Source organism: Tachypleus tridentatus, chromosome 1 (genome assembly GCF_004210375.1).
Source record: "Tachypleus tridentatus isolate NWPU-2018 chromosome 1, ASM421037v1, whole genome shotgun sequence".
NCBI classification, from domain to species: Eukaryota; Metazoa; Arthropoda; class Merostomata; order Xiphosura; family Limulidae; genus Tachypleus; species Tachypleus tridentatus.
This window is the reverse complement of record NC_134825.1, coordinates 103525489-103551338: the sequence shown is the minus strand read 5'-3', so window position 1 is coordinate 103551338 and position 25850 is coordinate 103525489. Positions and strand designations below refer to the sequence as shown.

Below are 25850 nucleotides of genomic sequence, written 5' to 3'. Positions count from 1 at the left end.
TATGAACTGTGTTTCTTGCTCAGCCTGAAGGGTTATAATGCTAAGATTAAACATTTGGTTCCCGCTGTGGTTATGGGTCAAATTCCACATCGTACAACTTTGCATTTAACAACAAACAAAGAAATTTTTTTTTAATTTTATGGGTTTCAGCTTGTTTTTCAGAACAGTTTAATGTATAGAGGAAACATTTATTAAATACCTGTAAAACAGCTACACCACCTCAATGATTAGTATTTTTTGGAACAGCAATTTTAAAGGTCCTTGTCTGTGTTTTAGTTTGTTTGTTTTTTTAAATGAAACATGATTAATATGCTACTTGATTTTGATGTTAATGTTTCTGTCTTGACTTTCATGTCAAACTAGAAATTAAATCTCTTATTCAACCACCTCTAGACCTGAATCAACACCATAAGGTTAGAATTTCTGTGTAATAAAGTGTGATACTTCCAAGGAGTCACCACATGTATTATTGTAATTGTAGTCCACTAATTACATTAATATATTTAACTGTATAAATCATAAAAACTTCCTCAAACATTAAATGTACAGTTCAATTAATAAACGTTTCTGTAATTTGTTCCCCTTCTCCAGTGTTGCAGTTTGGATTTGTCACAATTTTTGTGGTTGCATTTCCTCTGGCACCATTATTTGCTTTACTAAACAACATCACAGAAATCAGGCTCGATGCTAGGAAGTTTATCACTTTCTTACGACGACCTGTTGCAGAAAGAGTTAAGAACATTGGTGAGTGCACAGTGTGGTGAATGCAGCAAGCTGTTTAGTTTTAGTCTGTTAAGAAGAAAGTAAATTGACAATGTTACATATTTTTTATTTCAGACAAGTCTCTGATTTATTATGTTACATACATTATGTATTATTGCTCTAAATAATCACTAATTTGAATTTAGTTGTTATTTAAATGTTAGTATGTATTAAAATATGATATTTCTCGTAAGACTGGCATGTACTGTTCTTTATTATGACACAAATATATTAAAATATGCAAAAAGAAAAACAACACAAATTATAATTATAGTTATTACAAATTAGGGTTTAGGTACAAGAGTTTTAGAAACAATACTGAGTTTTATATATGATCTAGATATTTTATCGACAGTTCAGGCCCATAACAAGGAAATTCAATTCGAGTTGAGACTGTCACACATCACTTAAGCTGGCTATCTTGTATGGCTTTACACTGATTACAAACTGACTTTTTCCAGGGATGCTATTTAATGTCCTTGTAGAAAAAATAATATCCCAAATTAATGTGTTGAAATTGAATGGTTTGTAATTTTCAAAATCTACTGCATACCTGGTTCCCAATTTTGTAGTTTTATGATTAATTGGTGTTAATCACAATAATAGCTTCTGAGGCCTATATCACACTGATTTTAACTGACTAATAATATTCTTCCTGCTCTTGGCATGTTGGTTTATATAGTTTATTGTGAGTTTCTAGAATATTCACCAAAGTTGGAAGATGCTAGTGTTTTCATAAAATAAATAAATATTAAATATTACTCTTGAGATTCTTCTGCAAATTTCAAGAACAGATGGGACTTGTGCAATACATAGCCAACAATATACATCACATGCAAAAAAGGAAAACTATATTGAAACAAATGTAGGTACTAAAACAAATGTATCATGGTAAATCTGTTAGAAATCACAGTCTGAAGCTCTTAAAATGTAGACAATAATGTTGTGATACCCAACTTCTTTGTGACATACAAACACTCTTCCATTAACTGAGTGAGGACTGTTATTAGTAAATAATAACAATCATTTGACAGTCATGTGTGAACCAATCAGTTGTAAGAAATATTTGGATTTTAGCCTTTTAGGTATTTTCATTGTGACATTTCTAGTTACCCAGATAGTGAAGTAATTTAATATTCATACTTTGAAGTTTGTTTTATTTCAAACCTTTATTTTTTTACACTAAATATACAGAGAAGAATTATTAGAGTTAATTAATAACTCCTGATTAGTCTTTAGTGATAAGTTTTAATTCATAACTTAGCTGACATATATATAATCCATTTTATACATGAATGTAATGTTAATGAAAGAGAATTGTTTTGTAAGCAAAAAAATAATAAAAAGATTAGACAGTAAAGTTATTGAAATATATTCCAGTCATCCTAATAGGTTGATTCTATTTTGATAGGAATATGGTACAGAATTCTTAATTCTGTTGGAAAGATTTCTGTCATCACAAATGTAAGTACAGAGAATTATGAGCAATGTTTGTACTTGTTCTTAACACTAACTGTTAGTAATACCACTTACATTGATTACAGTGATAAAGGAATACTTCATACACATGTATGATATTGGAATCATTATAAGTGAAATAAACTCTTTGCATTTCCTTTCAAACTTTATCTAAATTATAAAATTATTTTGAGAAACGTTTAATGTTCAAGGTGATTATTAAATTAATGTAATTAATGTTATAAGTATAGGTCAGTTCCAAAACTGTTACTCAATATGATTTCTATTAGAATTTCTGTGTACTTGTATATTTTGTGCAATGATTTTCTAAAGCACCTTTATTGGGTTTATAAAATACATTGATGTGATTTCTTTTTATGAGTCAGTTTACAGGTTTACACCTACTGACCATCGGTTGTTATTAATTAAAGACCAAATTTTGTGCATTGAAGAATTGTCATGGTGTTGATCTATCACAATTTTGGTGTAATATGAAGACTTAATTGTTACTATCATGAAGAGACAGAAGTTTATAATGTTTTACAATTAATGTCAACAGAAACAATAAATGATTTTTAACCTTTGTGATCACTTGAAGTACAGTGTTACCATATTATTACTCCATGTTGGAATTATATAGTATAATAATTCTATATAGTAAATTGATGTTCATTTAATATAAAAAGTAACAATGTCATAAGAAATTTAAGATGAAAATGCTATTTTTTTCTGTTCTATCAAGCATGGTTAGTGATGCAATAGACATTTAACACAGTGAATTTTATTATAATCCACAATGTCAAACCCAGTTAACTGTGTACTATGACGTTTACATATGTGAATATTTTCTTCTACATTGTCCAATATACTTAATGGTGTGAAACTTAATAATGTTTGCTCTTACACAATCAAACTAAATAATATTACAGTATATTATTTAAGGTGAAAGAAAGTGTGTTATTTTCTGAACTGTTAATTCTATATTCTTACTTTTCAGGCACTATTTATTGCCTTTACATCAAGTTTTATAGAGGAGACATTTTATAAAGTTTTCATTTCACCAGATGGGTCACTGAATGGATTTCTGAACTTTACTCTGTCAGATTTCAACATCAGTGACTTTCCTGGTGATTTGAATATTCTTTCTGAACCTGACACCAGTGTGGAATACTGCAAGTAAGTGTTAATTTTTGTTTTATTGTTTCAAATTAACAGAGCATAGAAAACAATGTATGTGTGATTAAGAACCAGTGTGGTGTCTCTTTAACCCTACTGATGTGAGACATCAAAGTGAACAAGTTACAACCGTTTTACATAGATTCAAACTTTAACCCTACTGACATCGGACATGAAAGTGCACAAGTTACTACCATTTTACGTAGATTCAAACTTTAACCCTATTGATATGGGATAATCAAATTGTGCAAGGTACAACCATTTTATTGAGTTAGTTTCAAAGTTATCATCCATGAAAGTATTTTTCATCATTGCAACAACATTTTTACCACAATGAACCAGATTCAAGGCAGTTGAATGCAACATGATACATTTGGCATGTATAAGTTGGTGGAAATGATGCCTAGCATGCATAGATAGATGAGTACAGATGATGTCTATCATGTTAAATGTATGGGTGGAAATGATGTCTAGCATGATCAGACATATTGGAAAAGATATCTGGTATGCGTAGATATTTCGATGAAGGTTATGTCTCGTATGCATAGACATATGGATTGAAATGATGTTTGGCATGTGCAAATATAATGCTGTAGGTGATATCTAGCATGTGTAGATATATGGGTGGAGACAATAAAGGGTTGATTAAACTACTTAAAATAATACATATTATTAAACTTGGTACAAAAAGATACTTTATGACTTAAATATTAGTATTACATAAGATTTAATTCTTAAGTTAAAAAAATGAATATACTTCTCTACACAATCTGGTGATGCTCTGACTTTTCATTTACAAATATTTTTTTTTCCCTCCTCTTGTGAGGGTTTCAGATTGTTCAACCAATTAGAAACGTACATATAGCAGATACTAACAACTCAGAATATAAAATTTCAACCCAAATGACAAATCCTTGTATTATCTTCTGTTTTTCAAGAAATTTGTGTAATTCTCATTTATATTGCTGTTGGACAATTGGTTGTATTTATATAACTAATAAAAGAGTGTATTCTATCCATAAATCAGGCAAGTTTCTTTTTGTTTCGGCAGTCAAAGCCAATACTTCACGAAGCTAGCCTGATGGGTTTCGACAAAAAGTGTTGCTTTAAGTAGTTATAAATTTGTTTGTTTTTTTATAAACCTAACTGAAGGTAGTTAGAAATTACAGTAGTTTTACAATTTTTTTCAAGTGCATTATTCAATATTTTTTAATGTAACATAATTATTCATAGTACAAAACAGAAATTTTATTATCCTTTTATAAACATTAAAAATAATCACAAGAGATTTCATAACATTCACCATCAGTTTTATTTTTTATTCTGAAAGAAGTAACATTTGTACTAAACTTTAACATATTTTTATCCAAGGAAGATGGAAGGTTTGTTTCTAGATTCTGTTTTGTGTGCAGTAAAAAAAGTTATACATCTTCAAGAGAGAGAACTTTACTGACTTCATCTTCAGCAACATTTGAAACAACTACACTAACTCTTTTAATGACTGTATTTCAGGATTGATACACAAAAATTGTTCAAATAAAACACAAATAGAACTTGAAGACAAAACACTTGGATGATGAAATTACTTTTCTGCTGGTACAAATCTATTAAAATTTTCCAGACATCAGATTCACAAAATTCCAGCAAAATCTCCTCACTCAATAGGATTTCAAAGAAACTTTTTTGGAAGAAAACTGTAGAATTAATTTCTAACAATTAGATATTGCATATGCAAACTTGCATATTGCTGTTCATATAAGAGCACAAAATGTACTTAGTTGTTTAAGTTAGAAAGTTAACTTTATTTCAAAAAACTTGACTGAGTACAGATAACAGTTTTAAGGTAAAGTTGAAAATTTATAAAATGCAAAACATCCTCTATAAAATAAATTGTTTAAAGTACTGGCTTCTATTTTAAGGGCAATTTATTTCATGATTTCTTCATTCAGGTACCAAGACCATAGAGAGCCTCCAACAGCAAACAACAAATATGAATATAAGTCAATATATTGGCAGTTTGCTACAACTTGCTTGATGTTCGTTTTTAATTTTACGGTTGGAAACAATTTTTTCAAATTATAGATCTTATTTTTAATCAAACTTAATTACATTTACAGTTCATTTTTAGTTTATATTAAAATAAATCAATTTACAGTATCTTTCACTTTAGGACATAAAATACAACTTTCTTTCTTCAAAATATGGAATATTTTTTAAATGCTAATTGTAGAACAAACCTGAGACTTTTATTTAACCAAAGTTTTCAAAACAGATATAAAGTGTGAATAGCTTTTACTAAATCACCTTTTATTTGTAATTTAAATTTTTTTGAGGAAGCTAAGCACATGTTTTGATGTACATAAACCCACAGGACCAGTTGAGAAATGCTGTATTAAATTAACTTGAAGGGAGTTGGAAACTTTTTAACATTTACTGCAACTGAAAATATATAAACATTATAACGATGTACAGTTGTTTTTAATGAAGCAACATAAATAGGCTATAATAGGTAATACATTTTACTTCAGCCAGGACAATCCTAGAATGTTTTTAAAAGCTTCAGTAACATTTACTAAGTTATCCTTCACAAAATGGATGGATTAATCATTTTTGTTATAAAACTATCCTTTTTTATTACCCAATTCTAAAAGTGTTAGATATTTTTTGTGGCTTCTGTTCATCCAGTGTAATGTTTTTCTAATTGTGTAGCACTGATACTGTTCTGAATGACTGTACATGCTCATTAGTAATTTAAGAAAAATTCATGATTTAATCATTGTTCATAAAGTTTTATAATCTGTATTGGTTAAACAGTGTTATGGAAAAGGATTATGTTTTAAAAATTGCTCCAGTGAAACTTATCATGTTTTTACTTTTTTTTAGTGTCTTGTATTTATCATCTCATCTTGGATTTGTTGGTTGATCCCTGACATTCCAAAGTCTGTGAATCTTCAGATCAGGCATGAAAATCATGTCATCAATGATATGATTATTGAACATGAACTAAGAAAAGCAAAGTATCTTGCTTTGAATGAAAAAAAAAAAAAAGGAGCCAGGTTGGAAGATACAAGTAAGTAGACCAAAGGTAAGTTTGTGAATATTCTGTTTGTCACTTAGTATATATTTTTATTTGTGTGTGAATAAGTAAGAGAGTATAGTTAGAGGTTACGGCTTGTGTAAGTGTGCATACTGCATGTTAGCAGGTTCTTCAACTGATCAAAACTTGGTAAAACAAGATTCTAAACTTCAGTAAGGCAATAAGGTTGGTGGGTCATTCTAAAAAATAAAATAGCCAGGTAGGAAGATACAAGTATACCAGTGGTAAGTTTGTGAATATGCTGGTTTTGTGTGTGTGTGTGTGTGTGTGTGTTGTTTTTTATCAGTGTTCAGTATACGTTGGTTATCAGTTGTTTTTTTTAAGTATTCTGTCAGATTATCAACAGATTAAATTTCTTTATATAATTGTAATGAAGAGAAACTAAAGTTATTTGATTAACTCCAAACATTAATATTTACTCGAAGGAAAATTATTTGAACTTAGTGAAAACTTCAGTTTATGAATTGGTACTTACTATTATAAATGTGTGCATTATTAAAAAATATTGAACATTTATCTAGATGTATTGGATACAACTTCAGTTTTTTGAACAGATTTGTGTTAAATTATGTACTTGTTTACATCCTTTAATAATAATTTGAATCACTCATGAGGGTGAATGAAAATTATAAAGTACAAAACTCATTTTTTAAAGTAATGGATCTTTAGTTTTGTTACTTCTCTTTAAGATGGGCTGATTTTTTTTAAAAGCATTTTTGATATAAGTGTTTCTTTAAACATACATTTCATGTGAAAAATTTCGTGGTTATTTCAATCATCAGTAATTTTTAGATTATATAGATGTTTACACACATTGTCTCTTGTCATGTAAAATTAAAACATTTTATTATGCCAGTTGTAACTGTTACAAAATATTTCTTTATGTGAATTTTAAACCAGTTATTTTAATTATTACAACTTTTACTTCTGTATATATTTTATTGTTTAAAATTTATGAGCATTTCTGAAAAAATATTTGTTGATGTGTGTGTAATTATGAAGTATTTTTTCATTTGTAATAAATGAAATTAAACCTTATTTACTAAAGTATTTAGTATTATTACCTGATGTAACATGTTCTAGAGCAGAACTTATAAGTGTCGTAGGTTTGTTTCACATATTTCATTTACAAAATTACTAACTAACATCTCGCATTTAAACATATTTTTTTTAGTTTGAATAAGAAGTTCCCATTTCGTGTAACAAAGATAAAATGAAAATTCTGAATATATTATTATTAAAGACTTTTGCCTTTTTTTAAATTCATGTTTTAATCTTCAGAAGTATTTCATCTGTTATGTTTCTTTAAATGTCCAAACTATGTCCCAGCAATGGAACGATATCAAATTAATTCATTTCTTTATTAAATGAAAACTGTCGTTACAGGCTACATTTAATTTCAGGCTCAACTTCATGTACACTGGCACAAATAACACATCTCGAAAACTATTGCACACCGACATCACACATATATATAAACCTTACTTATTGGATTGTCATCATAGACTCATGTTAACTCTTAGTTTATATTCGGTCAATGTTGATAAAAGAATATTTCCAGAGTTGAGGGTGAGTGACGTTGTTAAGTCACCCTCCCTCTGGTATGGCCAGGAGGTTCAGGTGATCGACTTGCAATCTGAAGGTCGCCGGTTCGAATCCCTATCACACCAAACATGCTCGCCCTTTAAGCCATAGGGACGTTATAAAGTTACGATCAATCCCATTATTAGTTGGTAAAAGAGTAGCCCAACATTTTATGGTGGATGGTGATGACTAGCTGTCTTCTCTCTTGTCTTACACTGCTGAAATAGGGATGGTTAGCGCAGATAGTCCTCGTGTAGCTTTGCGCGAAATTCAAAAGCAAACCTTCTGGTCTATCGAGCTAGTTTAATAAAAGATATAACAGTAACAGAAATACTAACAGCTATCAAAGACACAAAAAACAAATCTCCTGGAGAAGATGGTATACAAGCTGTTCTAAAACATGGTACTCAGAAATTATATGAACACCTAACAGCCTTATTCAATTTATCATTATTAGCCGGATATATCTCTGTTTCTTGGAAGGAAGCAGTAATATTAATGTTCCAGAAAGAAGCAAAGAAACCAAATAATTACCGCCCAATTATCCTAACCAGTTGCATCGGCAAAATTTTAGAAAGAATAATTAGTAACTGACTATCTATCTACTTAGAAGTAAGTTCAAAATTACCCGAAATTCAAAGCGGATTTATAAAATAAGACAAACTACAGACCACCTGATCAGATTAACAGAACCAATTACAGACAGTTTTAACAAAAACGAATGTACTGTAGCTTGCTTTCTTGACATTGAGAAAGCATTTGACACGGTCTGGCATAACGGATTACGCCAGCAGCTAACGAAAATGGAGTTACTCTAGGGAATTAATTATTCGCTGGCTATCTACTTTACATGGAAGTTTGTGTAAAATTAGCGGGTGGGCCCCATTCACGGCCGTTTTCATTTGAGGCAGGAGTCCCACAGGGAAAGGTAGTTAGCCCTATATTATTTATCATGTATGTGAATAATATGCCTCTATTGGACCTAAATTTATGTTTTGCATCACAATTTGCTGACGATGTGTAGTGGTATGGAAAAGTGCCCCCACTTCTTCAATAGCAGCAACAAACCTCCAACCAGTCCTGAATAATTTTGAATAATTCTGCCACACATATGGAATAAAAATAAATATTCCAACAACCCAAGTAATATTATTCAGCAGATTAAATAAACTGAAAAAAGAATTAGAAGATCAACCAAAGTTATACATGAATGGATCACTTACAGACTGCTACTTCTGCTAAATTTTTAGGATTAACTTATGATACCAAATTAACGTGGATACAGCACACAAACAATATCCTGATCAGAATCTGGAAAAAAGCAAATTATGGAAGTCTTTCAGGTAAAAATAAAGGTACATTACCTGATAATATAATAAACATTTACAAAACATACATTAGACCTATAATAGAATACACATCTCCTGCCTGGATAATCATAACAAAAACAATTACAGAAAGTACAGAAAATACAAAATTCAATCTCAAGTTCAGCCTATAAAGTACCACGCACAAGTACTTCATGCACAAGTATGCAAACGTTGAGCCAATATGTGAAAGACTTGCATCATGCACTAAACTATTTTAATAAAAATTGGCATAAAAATGTTTTAATGTGTGATCTCGACAGATTCTACGTACATGATGAACATAGTCCTAAGTACCTCTCTCCTATAAATATATATTTAAGAAATATAAATCAAGCTGGCTTCCATACACTAGACGCTTAAAACTAGTTTTATTTTTTATGCTTTTGATTTATTATTTTTTCTCTACTTTCCTTTCTTCTTTTTCTTTATTATTTTAATTTTTCCTTTAAATGTAGATGAAAAAAGGGAAAATATATATAAGTGAAAAAAACGAGTAGAAATATAAATAAAAATGGAATAGAAGTAAAAAAAGTTGATAAAGGAAGAAAAAAAGGGCAACACAAGACATGGACATTGCCCTGAAAAAGGTTGGAGTATTGTGGAATACTCTGGCCCAAAATCTACAACAACAAATTCCTACAAGTAGCCGACATGAAAACTAGGAATGGAGGAAGAGGTCCTGTGCACCTGACCGTCCTGGGTATTTAAAAATTAAACATACCCAAATACCCACAAAGAAGAAGCGAAGCGAGTAAGTTCTGCGAGAAATTAAATATTTTATTATTAATAAATATCTTGTTTCTTATTTCTCACTATTTATGAAATATTATTAATCTTTATATAATTTGATTTTGTTTGGCATAATTACAAATAATTTGTGCAACATAAGGGTTGTTTTTTTAAAAGAATTCCTTATTATCGGATACGCTGAGTAAAATTATTGTCACAACATCTTTATAAGTTAACTTGGTGAAACATTACGTGATATTATGTCTGTTTGTTTTTGGAATTTCGCACAAAGCTACTCGAGGGCTATCTGTGCTAGCCGTCTCTAATTTAGCAGTGTAAGACTAGAGGGAAGGCAGCTAGTCATCACCACCCACCGCCAACTCTTGGGCTACTCTTTTACCAACGAATAGTGGGATTGATGCCACTTTATAACGCCCCCACGGCTGGGAGGGCGAGCATGTTTGGCGCGACTCGGGCGCGAGATATTATGTCAGTTTGACGTTTTGTATAACGGAGTGTTAAGATTTTGTATTACTTTTAAATCCGACTCTTATTTCAAATAATTTTAGTAAATAATTTCGATTTATTCACACGAGTGAAGAACACTGAGGAAACCGCTACACATTTTTTTAATCCCTGACGAATGTTGAAAAATATCCTGAAACCCAGAGTTCTTCATACATTGAGAGGATCACGTCCGTGAAAGAAGTGTAATAATTTCAAGAATACCACGTAGAAAAATTCAACTTGTTCTGGATTCATGTTTACCACGTCCAGTACGTGTAAAACAGTGACAAAAAAAAGTCATCAAACCACTTGAGAGACAGCTTTCACCTGCCCCACCGTTCACCAGGAATTGCTCTTCTCCTTGATACCCTTTGAACGTCATCATATCGCGCTTTGTATCACAAAAATCAGCACCAAGCTACAGCAAAGTATATTTTCTTTAGATTCTATTGTCATATACTGGACATTAGGTGTCTTTTTAGTTATTTTTGAACTGACAGTTTGGTACATCTTGAATTTGACAACATTCTAGAACACTCAAGGTTTTCTATCGCTCGAAGAGCATCTACCACTTTCCTCAATATCAGTCGCATTTAAAAGATTTTGTTTTGTAATAAGCACAAAGCTACACAATAGGATATCTGTGCTCTGCCCACCACGGGTATCGAAACCCGGGTTTTAGCGTTGTAAGTCTGCAGACATGCCACTGACCCACCGAAGGCGCATTTAAAAGAAGTGTTTTATTTCTTCTCGTCGAACCGCCTCCAGCGATGTACAGAACACCGTTTTACATTGCAAAATCGGTATCCAAGAGAGTTCATTACCGTAAGTTCAATATTCCCTTTCATGAGTGAGATTTCTTTTACCATCTTTGAGAACAAACAATTTTTGATGATTCTGCTATACTGTGATGATGTCTAACCTCCCAGTTGTCAAATTGTCAGCAGCTTTATTATTTTTGTGTTTATTAAAACAAATAACAGTTACCTTACCAAAATGCCATAGATAGAAAGTAGTCCAGTTAACTAATGTAGTGACACTCCAGTTAATCATGAAAAAAACTTGTACATTCTGAAATTGAGCAAAAATTCCGTAGCAACTGTGAATACATTAAATTACAGAAAACTGCGTGCGAAGAATAAAATATGTGAAAACTACATCGTGAACTAGAAGTTACACAATAAAACCTAAAAACGTCTCGGAAATATATTATTTCGTCATTTAAGAAAAGAAGAGCTGATATTAATGCTCCAACAATCGCCATGTTTCAACATTAGGAAATAACCAGTGATTTTTTTCTTTTAAATTTCAAATTAGAAACTTCGCCCCCAAACCATTTCTGTTTAGCAATTAACCTTTCAAATTAATGTAATTATGTATTACCAACAGACTGAAACAATAATATTCGGATGTTTGTTTTGAATTTTGCGTAAAGCTTTTCGAGGGATATCTGCGCAAGCCGTCCCTAATTTAGCAGGGTAAGATCAGAGGGAAGGCAGCTAGTTATCACCACTCATCGCCAACTCTTGGGCTATTCTTTTATCAACGAATAGTGGGATTGACCGTCACATTATAACGCCCCCACGGCTAAAAGGGGCGAGCATGTTTGGCGCGACGGGGATACCAGCCCGCGTCCCTCAGATTACGAATCGCACGCCTTAATCCACCTGGTCATGCCGGGCTAATGTTCGGATCATAAATTGTCAGTCTACAATTTTATATGTGACGAAACGACCAACGACGCTCTCTCCCATCCCGAAAGATAACTACAACCCACTTTACAGCGATTAATCGTATAATTCCATAAAATCCACTTCAATTAGACGAAAATTATAACTTAGAATTTCTATATTTATATTGTGTACTCACTAGCCGTAGAGCCCTAAAGGAGAACTCACATCAAGTGAATAAAAGTGTTTGTAAAATAGCAATACTTTTCAGTGGAGCTAACAACTGCAAGATACAGTAAGAAAGAGGTTTAAGAGGGAAACTTAATTTTAGATCCAGCGAATTTATATAGATTCTTATACAGCTGAAGAGATTTGTTATTTATTCTTAACATTAATAAGATAGAATACATAATTTACTATTTTTTATTTACTTACTTTCATTAACATTGTTCACCCATTTCAGAATTTTCGCCTAACAATGCATTAGGGAATATATATTTTTAACAAAGGTACAAATGCTTTCTGCCATCATCCCCAATTTAGAACTATTGGTTTGGTTTGTCTTGATTTTCGATATAAACTGTACGAGGACTATCTGTGCTAGCCGTCCCTAATTTAGCAGTGTAAGACTAGAGGGAAGGCAGCTAGTCATCACCACCCACCGCCAACTCTTGGGCTACTCTTTTACCAACGAATAGTGGGATTGACCGTAACATTATAACGCCCCCACGGCTGGGAGGGCGAGCATGTTTTGGCGCGACTCGGGCGCAAACCCGCGACCCTCAGATTACGAATCGCACGTGTTAACGCGCTAGGCCATGCCAGGTCCCGGAGGGATAGGAAATGTACATTATCTAATATACATCACTACTACAAACTGCACACTTGTAATTAATTTGTATGACGAAATCCGTGTAATAATTTCCTAATCTTTGTTCTTGCGGGTCCACCTGACCTGCTTTCATTGATGTTTGTGAAACATCGAACTGATTACACAAACCACATTCTTTTTATGTTAGCTCTCATTTATCACAAAAACGTGCCCTGTATGCGTTATAAAAGTTACCAAATATTTCTATTCGATTAGAGTAGCTAAAGAGTTGGCGGTGAGTACTGTTAAATAACTGCCTTTCCTGTAGTTACAGATCAAAGATGGTTAACACTTTACGTGAGGAAACAAGTTATATAAAAGTATCACAATTCTTATAATTACGCTCTCCAGTGGCTCAGCGGTATGTTTGCGGAATTACAACGCTAAAAACCGGGTTTTGATACCTCTAGTTAGCAGAGCACAGATAGTTCATTGTGTAGCTTTGGGCTTAATTCAAAACAAATAAACAAACAAAATATATTGATGTTGGGACAGAAAAATGTTTTTATCAATCTTGTTAGCAAATATCATAAATTTGATACATATCAATATTTAATTAGCTTCTTATTTTCAAGAGAATTTCCGAATATTTAATATATTTATATATAAATATGTATATTTTAACAAAACCATGTTGTAGAGTTCGCAGTTGAAATCTTAATTTCAATGAAAGTTTCTCACTAATTTCTCAAGTATCATTTAATGGTCTATAACAGATTCTCGCTAAGTTTTTTTTCGCTTTATAATGATTTATAAAAATCCTGATTAATTCAATCTCCTCGGTATTGTCTTTGATATCCTCAATCTCTACAGGATCTAAATCAGATATTACATATAATGCCACCCCTCCCCCTCTTTTGTACTCTATTCCTATTAAATAGCCTGTAACCCTATATTTCAAAGATTTTGTGTCATGAAAACCATTTTTCAGTTGTCTCGTATCAAATTTCTCTATTCCAACCATGCACTTTCCTGAAGTCATCAATTTTATTTGTTATACATCTACCATTGTAACTGCTTCTACACTCATTTCCTATGCTAAGCTTTTCTCTGCCTCTATTTTTACACCTAGTATATATGCAAGGCAAAAACGTTATAACTGCTAACCCCTTTATATCGCCTCTTCTGCCAGTTGTGTCCCTCATCTGTTCTCTCGGGTAGCATAAGCTGATTCTTTTCTCCCTATTTACCTACGTGTTGTCAATGAATCACGATAACCTTTTTATCATCCACACACTTCTGAATTTTTTTGTTTTCCTTCCCTCCAAATGACAGCCAGGTAGTTAAGGCACTCGACTCGTGAGCTGAGGGTCGCGGGTTCGAATCTCAGTCACATCTAACAACTCGCTCTTTCAGCCGTGGGGGTGTTATAATATGATGGTCAATACCACTATTCGTCTTAACACACTTGGCCATGCCGGGCCTGAAAGTTGAATGAATAAATCAATACATATCAAGATGGAATTAAATACTGGAACCATTTCTGAACGCGTCTTTTAAAGTATTCATCTTATTTTACTAGTAGGTATAGTGTTTCTCAGATTTTTATTGCTAGAATTAATGTTTTAAAGTTCTGTAGTTAAAGCACTACTGTGGCTTTGTAACTGTAACATGTGGTTTCAGTATAACTGTTCGAGCTGAATAAAACCCCAAAATATGTCCATACATACCGCACATATGATACAAGATAAAATTTAAGAAAACGACAAAACATTAAATTCAACATCTTTTGATGACGTATTTCAAAGGCGTAGAAAAGAACACATTCAAATATCACTAACATATTTAACAATAGATGAACGTGCGAAACGTGGTTGGAAGTGTGGTGTAACACTATTGGTGAATCAATTGTTGGGAAGTTGGAGGGTGACAGCAGAGCTAACACTCTCTATGCAAGGATTTTAATTAAGTCTTTATTAAAGTAGCACAAAATTAATCTGTATTTTATTATCTATAGGTCATTAGGAGTTAGATAGGAAGAGCTACCTGACATATTCGCTCTAAATCCGGTGCATGTGTCGTTTTTCAGTTATCCATTGTCTCAAATTCAAAAACCAGCGAATAACCAAAATCCAGATTTCTAATATTCTTTTACATTCCTCTTTCTTCAACAGACCCGCCATCTATCTAGTTCTAAAAGTAACTATAATTTTATATGATAGAACAAATCAGTCTTCACGATCTTTAACTAGTTATTTTATTCTTTTGTGTAAGATCCTCATTACCTGGACATGTCTGTATGCATATGTGATGAACATTTTACAAATTGGAAGCAATGAAGTATTATTTCTGTAGTGAGGTCCGACACGGCCAGGAGGGTTAAGGTGTTCGACTCGTAATCTGAGGGTCGCGGGTTCGAATCCCCGTCGTACCAAACTTACTCGCCGTTCCAGCCGTGGGGGCGTTATACTGTTCCGATCAATCCCACTCTTCGTTGGTGAAAGAGTAGACGTTGGGTGGTGATGACCTTCCCTCTAGTCTTACACTGCTAAATTAGGGACGGCTGGTGCAGCTAGCCCTCGTGAAGCTTTGCGCGAAATTCAATAACAAACAAGCTCAAAAAAAGTAATTTATTTCTGATATTCGTATTTTTGTTATGTATATACATATTTATTGCTCTGATTCTCAAACATATGGTTTTGATTGTTTGTAAACACTGTTATTTGTTATTTTACATCCAACCTTAGATTCGCAACTGTTTCGTTTACGAATTTAATATTCAGGTAGAGATTCGAGAAGAGTCTTGTCTGAAATGTTGTGTCTTCAGCATAGCGTATTTTATATTTATCTGTGTTCAACAACTTATTATCGGTAGTTAATACTTTATCAATTATTGTAAACAATAAGATAGTGAATTAATATTTTATGTCGTGTTCGACTTCCAAAAGCTGTCAAAAAATGATTACAATTACACTTGTAACACAATATTAGTATTAAACCTGTTAATTTTGAAACAATTTTCTCTTCCCGATATTTGACTTTTCTTGCTCATTAATATAATTTACTATTTCTATTTTACTTTTTTCTATAATATTTTAATTTTCTGCCTCGTTCTACTATTTTTATTTTATTTCTTCTTGATTTCCTTTCACTTTTTCTTCAATTAGCCACCTAGTAACTCAGCAGCATGTTTTCGGACACTTAATATAAGATTGATGGACACAGCGCGGATATCCCACTTTGTAGCCTTGTGTTTAACTCCAAATCAACAAACACCTCCAGTAACACTCATGAGGTCATCTCAAAGGTTAAAGTTTAATTAATATTATATTTTAATTTCATCAAAATAATCCCTGGTCTGAACTTCATTTACATATTATATCTTTAGTTGCTTTTTGTATTACCTGTTAAAATTATGTCAAGTTCGGTTTAATTATGTATTAAAAAATCAATTTATTTCTGCCTTTGTCTGCTACAGATTTATTAATCTTGAAATTTAGTTTTACATTTACTGTCTATATTTTTGAAAGTTAAGAAGTAGATATAAACTTCCTGTGTCAAACTTTATATAATGTTCAAATATGTGTATTTGTAAACATAGACTAATATGAAATTCTGTGTAATAGTGTTTAGCGCTTATAAAGTATCTTTTCGTTTTATCCTTAATACCATTCTGCCTGACGTTCATATCAAGTCAAACATATCCTTGTTTATTACGTAATGAAGTAAAAAAAACTTTTCTCAAACCACTTAAGTCATTAACTTGTCGAAACTTATACATCAGGGAGTCTAGCAGGTCATGTGAGTCATGGTTTCCCAAACTATTACCAGAAGGCAGTATCAGAAGGAGTAATTCGTGATGACGAGAAACCTACTTGAAGTTAAAACGGGTCTCAGGACAGCTGGTGTGGGTATTAACACTTTACTAATAAAGCAGAAAACAACATTTCGACATTTTTTGGTTATCTTCAGGTTACCAAAGATACAATATTAGTAGGAGTTGTATTACTAGGAGCGTTTTGATAGGGGGGCGTGTCAGCAAAAAGCCTCTCAAAGACCCAAACTACACTTTTCTCTCACAGTTGACAGGTGATTTTGAAAGCTGGAAGAGTGCCGACAAACCTAGAATTCTCACTGCAGTAGTGGAGAATTACAATAAATACATACAAACTACAAGCCATATTATTTACAAAATTGTAAGAAAGGAAATCAAATTAATACAACAGTTATATCTAGACATGACTCTTACAGGTAACAATATCAGCAAAATTCTTGGGATTACTTTGACTCAAAATTAAACTAGATACCACACATTAATAGCAGAAAAACCAGAATTTGGAAAATAGCGAGTTACCTTAGGAATTTGAATGATCAAACAAGAAGTTTCAATAGGAAACATATTAGAGCTTAACAGAACATACATAAAACCAGCCGTAGAATATGTTTGTATAACGTGGATAAATATGTCAAAAAAACACATCAACAAACTACAGCAAATACAACATTGTATTTTAACAAAAGCATATGCAGTTCCACGATCAACAAACTAAATATTTCTTCACAACTATTGAAACATGCCAATTCTATTAAACAGACCCCTGGATAACTTGCTTCAATATTATAAAAACATATTAAAACAAATGAACTGGTAAGCAAACTAAAGAGTTACATAATACATGATGAACTTAGCCCTAAGTACCTTTCCACTCTGAACGTCACAAATACAAAACTTAAAATTCAATACAGTGCTAGGCTAAAAGAGTCATAGATACAAACGTAGCTCTATTTTAAAAGTGTTGTATGAAAAAATAGGATTATGTGTTTGTTTGTATATGACTGCTAGTTGGATCATAAAAAAGAGAAGCTATAAAAATATATGAATTAAAATTACCCCATGAATAGGTTGTGCTAATTAAAACTGCAGACAATGGGCAAAATTTAATGTACTGTAAGTAAAACAACAACAAAAGTAACAATGCTAATTAATTACCCAGGATTTAGTGGTAGTACAGATGAAATAACAGTTCCAGAGAGGGAGGAGGAGGTCTACGTTATACCTGTCCCTCCATAGTCCAAGAAAAGGACCGGATCCAGATGAAGAAAAAGAATGTGATAGTGGATGAATAGTTCTATGAAGTGACACCAGAGGATAGATAGTGTGTTATCTACGTCTTCTTGAAAGGACTGTTTAGTGTCGCTCGATACATAACATGTCACAAACTGTTGTGTTGTTAAGTTGAAAACTACCCAAACAGATATCTACACTCTTCTCACCGAAATTAATGAAACCCAATTTGTAGCGTTATTAGCCCTTTGTCTTATCGCTGAGCCAAGTAATGTAGTACAGTTGTATTTAACTGTTTCTAGACGATCGTATATGAAAGTATCTATTCATGCATTTAATGTTCTCAGTTTTATAACTTGTTTATAGTTTAGATTTCACTACATTCACTCTCAGCCATTAACATATAAGTAAACTTACAAGCAAAAGAAAGACTTTTGTTTGTTTTGGAATTTCGCACAAAGCTACTCGAGGGCTATATGTGCCAGCCGGCCCTAATTTAGCAGTGTAAGACTAGAGGGAAGGCAGCTAGTCATCACCACCCACCGCCAACACTTGGGCTACTCTTTTACCAACGAATAGTGGGATTGACCGTAACATTATACACCCCCACGGGTGGGAGAGCGAGCATGTTTATAAAGAAAGACACAATAACAAGTTATTTGATTATGTAGGGTGAAGAAGAGGAAAATCTTTTCATGTAATTAAATTATTTTTACATGTTTACAGATTATTTTATGATAATTTTTTGGGTATATATCAAGGGTCAAGTGTTCTCGTCATAATGAAGATCAGTCTAGCCGTTCTTTGTTATTTGTTCTTATAGACACGATCAAAAGTACGTGGAAAGGTTTATTTGGTTTAAGTTTGTATTGCTCAAATTGGGATAAAGGATTTGCATAATTAAATGATCATCATTGTTCTACCTATTGTATTGTATATTACTCTAACATTTCTACAGAAGGTCAATATCTATAGATTTCAACAGGTTTTTCAAATCGGTAGCTGTTATAACAGGTAAAATTATAGATAAAACTCCAACTCTATCATCTCAGGTGTTATCAATAGAGATATTATTTCAAAATCTTGAAAACCAATAAAAACAATGTTTTTCAGAGAATCATTGGTGTGGAAAAATGACGGCTGTAAAATTTACGTTCATAGAACCAAATGATTTGTATGTTCTTTAGTTTAGGGATGTTACAGATATTTTACAAACATTAGATTTTGACACTAATAAAGGAAGCTATGAAATTTATTACTAAGCGGTCCATGATTTTGACGGTAAGTAAACAATTTTTTAAGGGTATAAAGCTTCCTTGTTTGACGTTAAGGACAAAACTACAATAAGCCAAGTATCATTGTCGGTGGAGATATAATACCTTAAGATCAGAATTATTAACAACCTCAGTTTTATTCTTGTACCTTCAGCTGTGTTCTCAAAAACCTTTGTCTTACTAAAATTATAGAAGGAATATTTCCCATCTTTGTTACACAGAAGAACCGAAGATAATTGCCAGGGACACGTACCAAACATCAAACTTTATTCATAAGACACCATGACAACAGTACTTAGAAAGAAATTTCTGGAATGACATCGATAGTAACGGGAGGAAAGTTACATCTTTGCTTTACAGAAACAGATGTACAGGAAATATTTTGATATCTAACATCAAATGTTAAGATATTTTGTTATTGAGTTTTTATACATTTTTAAAACATATGTACATAACCAACCGATAACTGAAATTTTTTATTCACATGCCGTTATGATATCGACATATTCCGATAGTACTCTATATAATTCTAGGACAAGATGTGTTTCAACGTATGATAATTTCCTCTTATATCCACTAACATTGTTTTCACGTGTAAGGTTACATAAACGAGTAACTCTTGCCCTTCATTATACACCGCTCTGATCCTCAACCGTCGATATAACACATACAGGTCAGTCAGTATATGGTGGCTAGATTTTATTGAGGAATCAAAAGGGATTAACAATAGATATATCCTGAATGGTCCAGAAAAACAAATTCTTAATTGAAGGATAGATGCATTTTGTATGGAACGAAACAATGTCTATAAGTTTAGTGAATGTTAGCTATCACGGATGTCGCCCATTTGAAGTATGCAACATTTGTTAAAGAATATTGTACATTAATGCGTGTTCCAGCCAAAATTATCAATGATGGAGTTATTGCTCCTCACTGGAAGGGCAAACATGAATATTTTCCTCAAAGTGACTAAAAGAAGATCTTTACAGCTGACTCACCACTTCTCACTCTTGACTGAAATTTCGCAACACATTTGAAAGTTAGGTCTGCCTGTATTGTGGTATAGTATCGTTCATATATCAGTTGGAACTAACGATCCACCTCTAGGATAGTTTCTCGTAGATTTTACGGATGAACTTGATGAAGATCGCATCTCATTGTGGGTCGATGGTGGAGTGAGAAACTGCGCATATCAAAGTATCAAATAGAAAAACCTAAACTTTTCATCAGTGAAGTATATGGTCCTGAATATATTTAACATTGAATAACAATCTACAATTCCTATAAATTCATCCCTCAAACATCAGCCATCATCAACTGATCCTGCTTCCTAGAACATTCCCACTGTTTAAGGGTTAAATAGAATATATTGAAACTTTAAGACACTCCTAATAATCATTCGAGAATAAAACTATATCTGTTGTCTATTTTACATCAAATGTCACATCCTTCAAGTCTATAACACGGCACCTTATGATCACTATATGACAGCATCTTTTAAAAGTAAAATGGGGCTTGCGAGCTGAAAGGGGATGCAAAAACAGGGCCTAAAATCGTTCAAATATAAAATGTTCTTTTTTTCTGTTTTACAGGTCCAAGAGGATCTGTACAAGGTGATAATGATTTTTCCTAGTTACTGAGTTACAATTAAAGGTCCTTTTCAGACCATCGAATCTTTAAAAAAATGTTACGATTACACATTTAATGTTTTATATCTGTGGTCGACTTAGTTTTCAAGTTAAATTAATGTACGGATATAAGTCGTTATAAATTCAGCAGTTTTTAACATGAAAAGAAATACAGTATTTATTCTAATATATCAAACAAGGTAGATGTGTGAGCTATCCAATTTTTATAAACATTTAACTTTCGTCAAAAGTAAAGGCAGAGGAACTGCATAGTAACGCTATTAATAAAAGTGAACAAAACTGCCAAGATATTCATTGAAATTAATAAAGATGACATTCTTAATTATAAGCACAATTTGAATTTTACCTAATATTTATAAAGAAGGAGTTTCATTACGACCTATTGTTTTCGACAACTGAGTTTTCAGCCATACTTTACTAGGCTGTAGTTGAATGTTTAAAATGTTCATTATCATTGAATCTGTATAAATAAATGTCAGTATGTGTGTATGTGTCTGTTTCTTATACGTCTCCACGTTTCTTGTTCAATTAACACAAAATTTAACACAGTGATAAAGTTCTATTTGTTATTCGTCTGCAAACCATTAACTGGGTAATCAGACGAACGTCTTGCAATTCCATCTTTCACAAATGCTAATAGTTATCTTTAGTGTTTTACACTATATTATTTATACCCAATAGAAAACTAAAGTATCAATCTATCAAGCGATCTGGTTTGTTGTTTTCTTTATGCAGCTTTGTCTATTTTATCATTTGGTTTCAAATTTCTTCTGATGGAAATTACTAATTACATTGAAGAGCTTAGCTTAATTTCTTTAAGGAAATTATCACATAGTTAAAAAGCCAGAAAATTATCATATTTATAGGACAGTGTTTTCTGTGTATTATTATTCTCCGTTCCCAGATGTATCATTTAATTACATTAAAGCATTATTGAATGTATCAATAACTTTAGTACATCAAAAAGTGAACTTAAGTTTCATGACAGTTGACAGCAAAAAAGAGAAGACTCAGGCGAATATCATATTTTTTGTTTTTCATGAGTATGTTTTATTTATTATTTATATCAGTGAGTAAAATGTAAAAAATAGTAACTTATGAGATAAGGTAAAGTAATTCTTTTTAATATGGTATGCTTGTATGCAACTCATGGGTTATTTAATTTTTGGATTTTGGTTCCAGTTTCGGATCTCTTGTGAAAACAATCTTGTGAGGGCTGTCAACGTGTTTAATTTGATTATTCTTTTTAGGTTTCTGTACAATAAGTTTATGTTCGCTTTGGCAACGTTTCAATTGACACGTAGGTGTTGATTTTGGAGCTCTACCAATAACAAATTTGTTTCGGTTTTCACTATTTTCAATAACAATAAAAACATTTCTCTGATGATGTTCTGGTTTTCTGCCAAGTCTTACAGTAATAATTTTATCAACATTGTGGAAAAGTCTCGTTGAGGGAGGCCTGATGTTGCTTGACACCTCCCTCTGGATACAATCAACGTCTTTAATTTCTTCTGAAGCTGGTGTTTCTGCCTGAAGATGTAAATCATAATTAGTGAGGGAACACTCATCAATCGGAAAAAAAAAACTATTTTAATAACAATAATCAGTTAATAAACATTTTAAAAATATATAATTTATTCTTTATGTAACAATCATTTTACTATAATATGAATAAAACCAAATAAGTGTTTATATGAAAATTGTATGTTATGAAATTGGGTTAAGATATCTGATAAACGTTTTCTCGAAACTCGAAATATATATCAAGCATTGTCCCAAATAGTGAGGAAGGTAATATAGAGCAAACAAGAGCTTTAAATAATGTTTAACATTTATGTTTTGTAAGTTCACAAATACTAACTTGTTAAAATAAGATAAAACTACTGTTATAAATAAATGTTAGTTGTTCTCCTCATTTCATTGTTATATAAATTGAACATGAAAAGTTATGTAATCTGAACTACAAATGACTATAAAGAGAAAGAGTTTTCAAACTGTCTTATCATAGTTGTAACACTGAAGTAAATCACGGAGTTTATAGTACTTTAAAATATTCAATAATCTTAGTCCAAAAGAAGACAATTGGATATTTCACTAAATGTCTGTCAGACCAGTGAAATTTGGCTGACTATAAAAAACAAACTGTTGTAAAATGTATCAAGGTGTTATAAACAAGATATGGTGAAATCACTTGTAACAAAATGGTACAAATACACTGGTACTAAACTAAGAATAATAAAATCCACATTTAAAGTAAGTTACCGTGATCTAACGATTCGCAGCAATTATGTGATAACTGTTAAAAACAGAATCAGATGTTCGTAGCTTCAACAGAACGTCATTTCAGTGTATGTACGGTTAATAAACTCAAGAAGTTTGGTAATATTAACAACGAAAGGCAAATTTTAGTTATAGTAAGACACAAAATAACTCACTTTAATATCAGTAGTGGAAGTATGTGTGGAAATGAAAATCATGAACGGACACTCAGACCTTTATGTTTTCCAGATGTCATAATAGCAATGGAAGTACCTCTTACATTATCATATATTGTAATGTTTGGTTCTGGCTTTAGCTAAATGGATGATAATTGGTTTGCCACATGTAATAATATTGAAGAAGAGGTAATTGACCAGTTTAACTAGGGTACAGACTTATCAGACCTCAATAGTATCGAACATGTATAGGTCTCTTTGGAAGAAGAATTACATGTATTCAAATGACTCTGAACGCATGTTTTTCTGTAGTTGTGGATGTCTTAACAACACTTATTGTAAGCAAGCATATCATATTGATCACACAGTTTGACATAGTATACATTACATTAAAGTGAAATGTTTTTAACTCTACCAAATATTAATCATAAACGTAATATGAATGAGAAATTAATTCAATTTTGAACCAGATACAGATATTCACATAAATTAAGTATCAGAATGGTTGTAATTATTTTATAACAGTAATTTTGCATTAACATTAATAATGTGCTATTAATTCCATTATATTTCAGTTGCTTCTTGCAATATATATATATATATATGTAGGTATAAATTAACTTGTACGAAGTGAAAGTTTAATATTAAGAGCGCATCCTATTTATTAATGGTTATATACTTATGCTGTATAATACTGAGTACTATAAAGTAAAAGAATTTTAAACGTATACGAACCGTTGTCAGTGAATCAGATTTTAATGTCTCTTCAGGTTTCTCATCATTCACGATTGTCTCAACGCGTGTCTTTAATTCAGTTTTATCAGGACTTGAAGCAGGCTTGCTCACGTTTTCTGCTCTTTCTGGTTTCTTTTCTACTGAGTGATTTTCATTTATTGTCTGCAATATGGTTGGTTCTGTTTGATTTTCCTTTAATACCACATTAGTTTCTCTTTTATTGAACTTATTTGTTGGGGCCTTCTCACACTCAGGGATCATTGAAACAGCTTCCAAAATGTCTAATTCACTGGGGGTGATCTTTTTAGTTACAAGCTCCTGGTCTTCTAGCTTCGTGTAGGCAAAAACACCACAAGACCCGAGGATGCGGTTTTTTAGAGCTTTCCATTTGCCCCGGGCTTTTTCATTCACATTGCAGAAACAACAAAGAACACTAAATAATAAAAAATAAATGAGAAATAAAAACGCGATTTTTTTCTTTCAGTTTTCTATATAAACAATACTATTAAAGATTAACTCTAAATAGTTGTCTTTTTTGTTGGTTTTATCGTTAGCAAACAGATCTACAAAACACTTGATAAACCACCATGTAGAAATGTTAACTATAATTGAAAAGTTATTTTGACCTCATTTGTGAGGTTAATTAAACATATTCAGCTTTACAAGGTTCACATTAGTGTTTTCACAAATTAACTACCAAGGGGCACTGAAAACACTTGACATTTTCAAATATCCAACCCTACTATTCAATTAAAAGATAATTGGGAATTGAGGTCAGATGCTCTCTCACCCCTGTTCCACATACTTTACTTAGCAAGAACTGGAAGATAACTTGTAACTTACCACAAAGCAATAAGACAAATCGAAATTAGTGTCAGCTCTTCCATCCACCAAGGATACCTTACAACTGTAGGTTTGGTCGCCCAGGGGGAAAGTGACCTTGAGAACCATATCAGTTGGATCTTAAGAGAGAGAGAGTTGTTTTTAAAACAGTTTTACACATTGTATCGATTACATAAAACAGAAAGAATACTTCAAATGTAACTTCATAATAATAGGGAAGTGTATAATTCTTTAAGCTCAAATATAAACTTGATTTAACATATTAAAAATTTCAATTAAATAAATATGATATTTCTTACATGTATAATATATTTTCATATTAAGCATTGATAACAACCTTTACAATTTGACAACTGTATATATACATTTTATCTTTACACATTAAACAGATAATTAGCAAAGAAAAATGACGCCTGTTGTACTATTTGAGCTCCTTACTAGTAGACAAATAGTACAGTTGTGTAATAACAATAACTATATAGTTATATAACGGGAAATCAACTAGGTTTTCCAACATATTTACATTGTGAGACGATATATCACGAAACCTACTGACTTTCCATTCCAAACACACGTGATCAGACGATATAAGAAAAATCTCGACATTTTCTTTACGATAATTTACATATTATACAACTCAGTATAACACAGTGAGTAAAATCAACTTCGATTAGCCAATTGGCAA

General features: G+C 32.0%; 2 protein-coding genes across 2 annotated transcripts in view; one reads left to right on the top strand and one right to left on the bottom strand.

Moving 5' to 3' along the window:
- The first annotated feature begins 684 nt into the window (after nt 1-684).
- LOC143232810 (anoctamin-2-like) lies at nt 685-21136 on the top strand. Its single transcript, XM_076468716.1, has 5 exons — nt 685-744; nt 3218-3396; nt 5346-5451; nt 6280-6466; nt 21096-21136. Exons 1-5 carry the CDS (start codon nt 685-687, stop codon nt 21134-21136), a joined length of 573 nt encoding a protein of 190 aa, XP_076324831.1.
- Nucleotides 21137-22310: 1174 nt separating this feature from the next.
- Nucleotides 22311-25850, bottom strand: part of LOC143232806 (uncharacterized) — a 5748-nt gene continuing 2208 nt past the window's right edge. Inside the window, exons 2-4 of the mRNA XM_076468707.1 lie at nt 25166-25284; nt 24323-24755; nt 22311-22682 (exon numbers count right to left, since the gene is read on the bottom strand). Of these exons, the coding sequence (XP_076324822.1) occupies nt 22311-22682; nt 24323-24755; nt 25166-25284 (924 nt within the window). The remainder of the gene's footprint in view (nt 22683-24322; nt 24756-25165; nt 25285-25850) is intronic.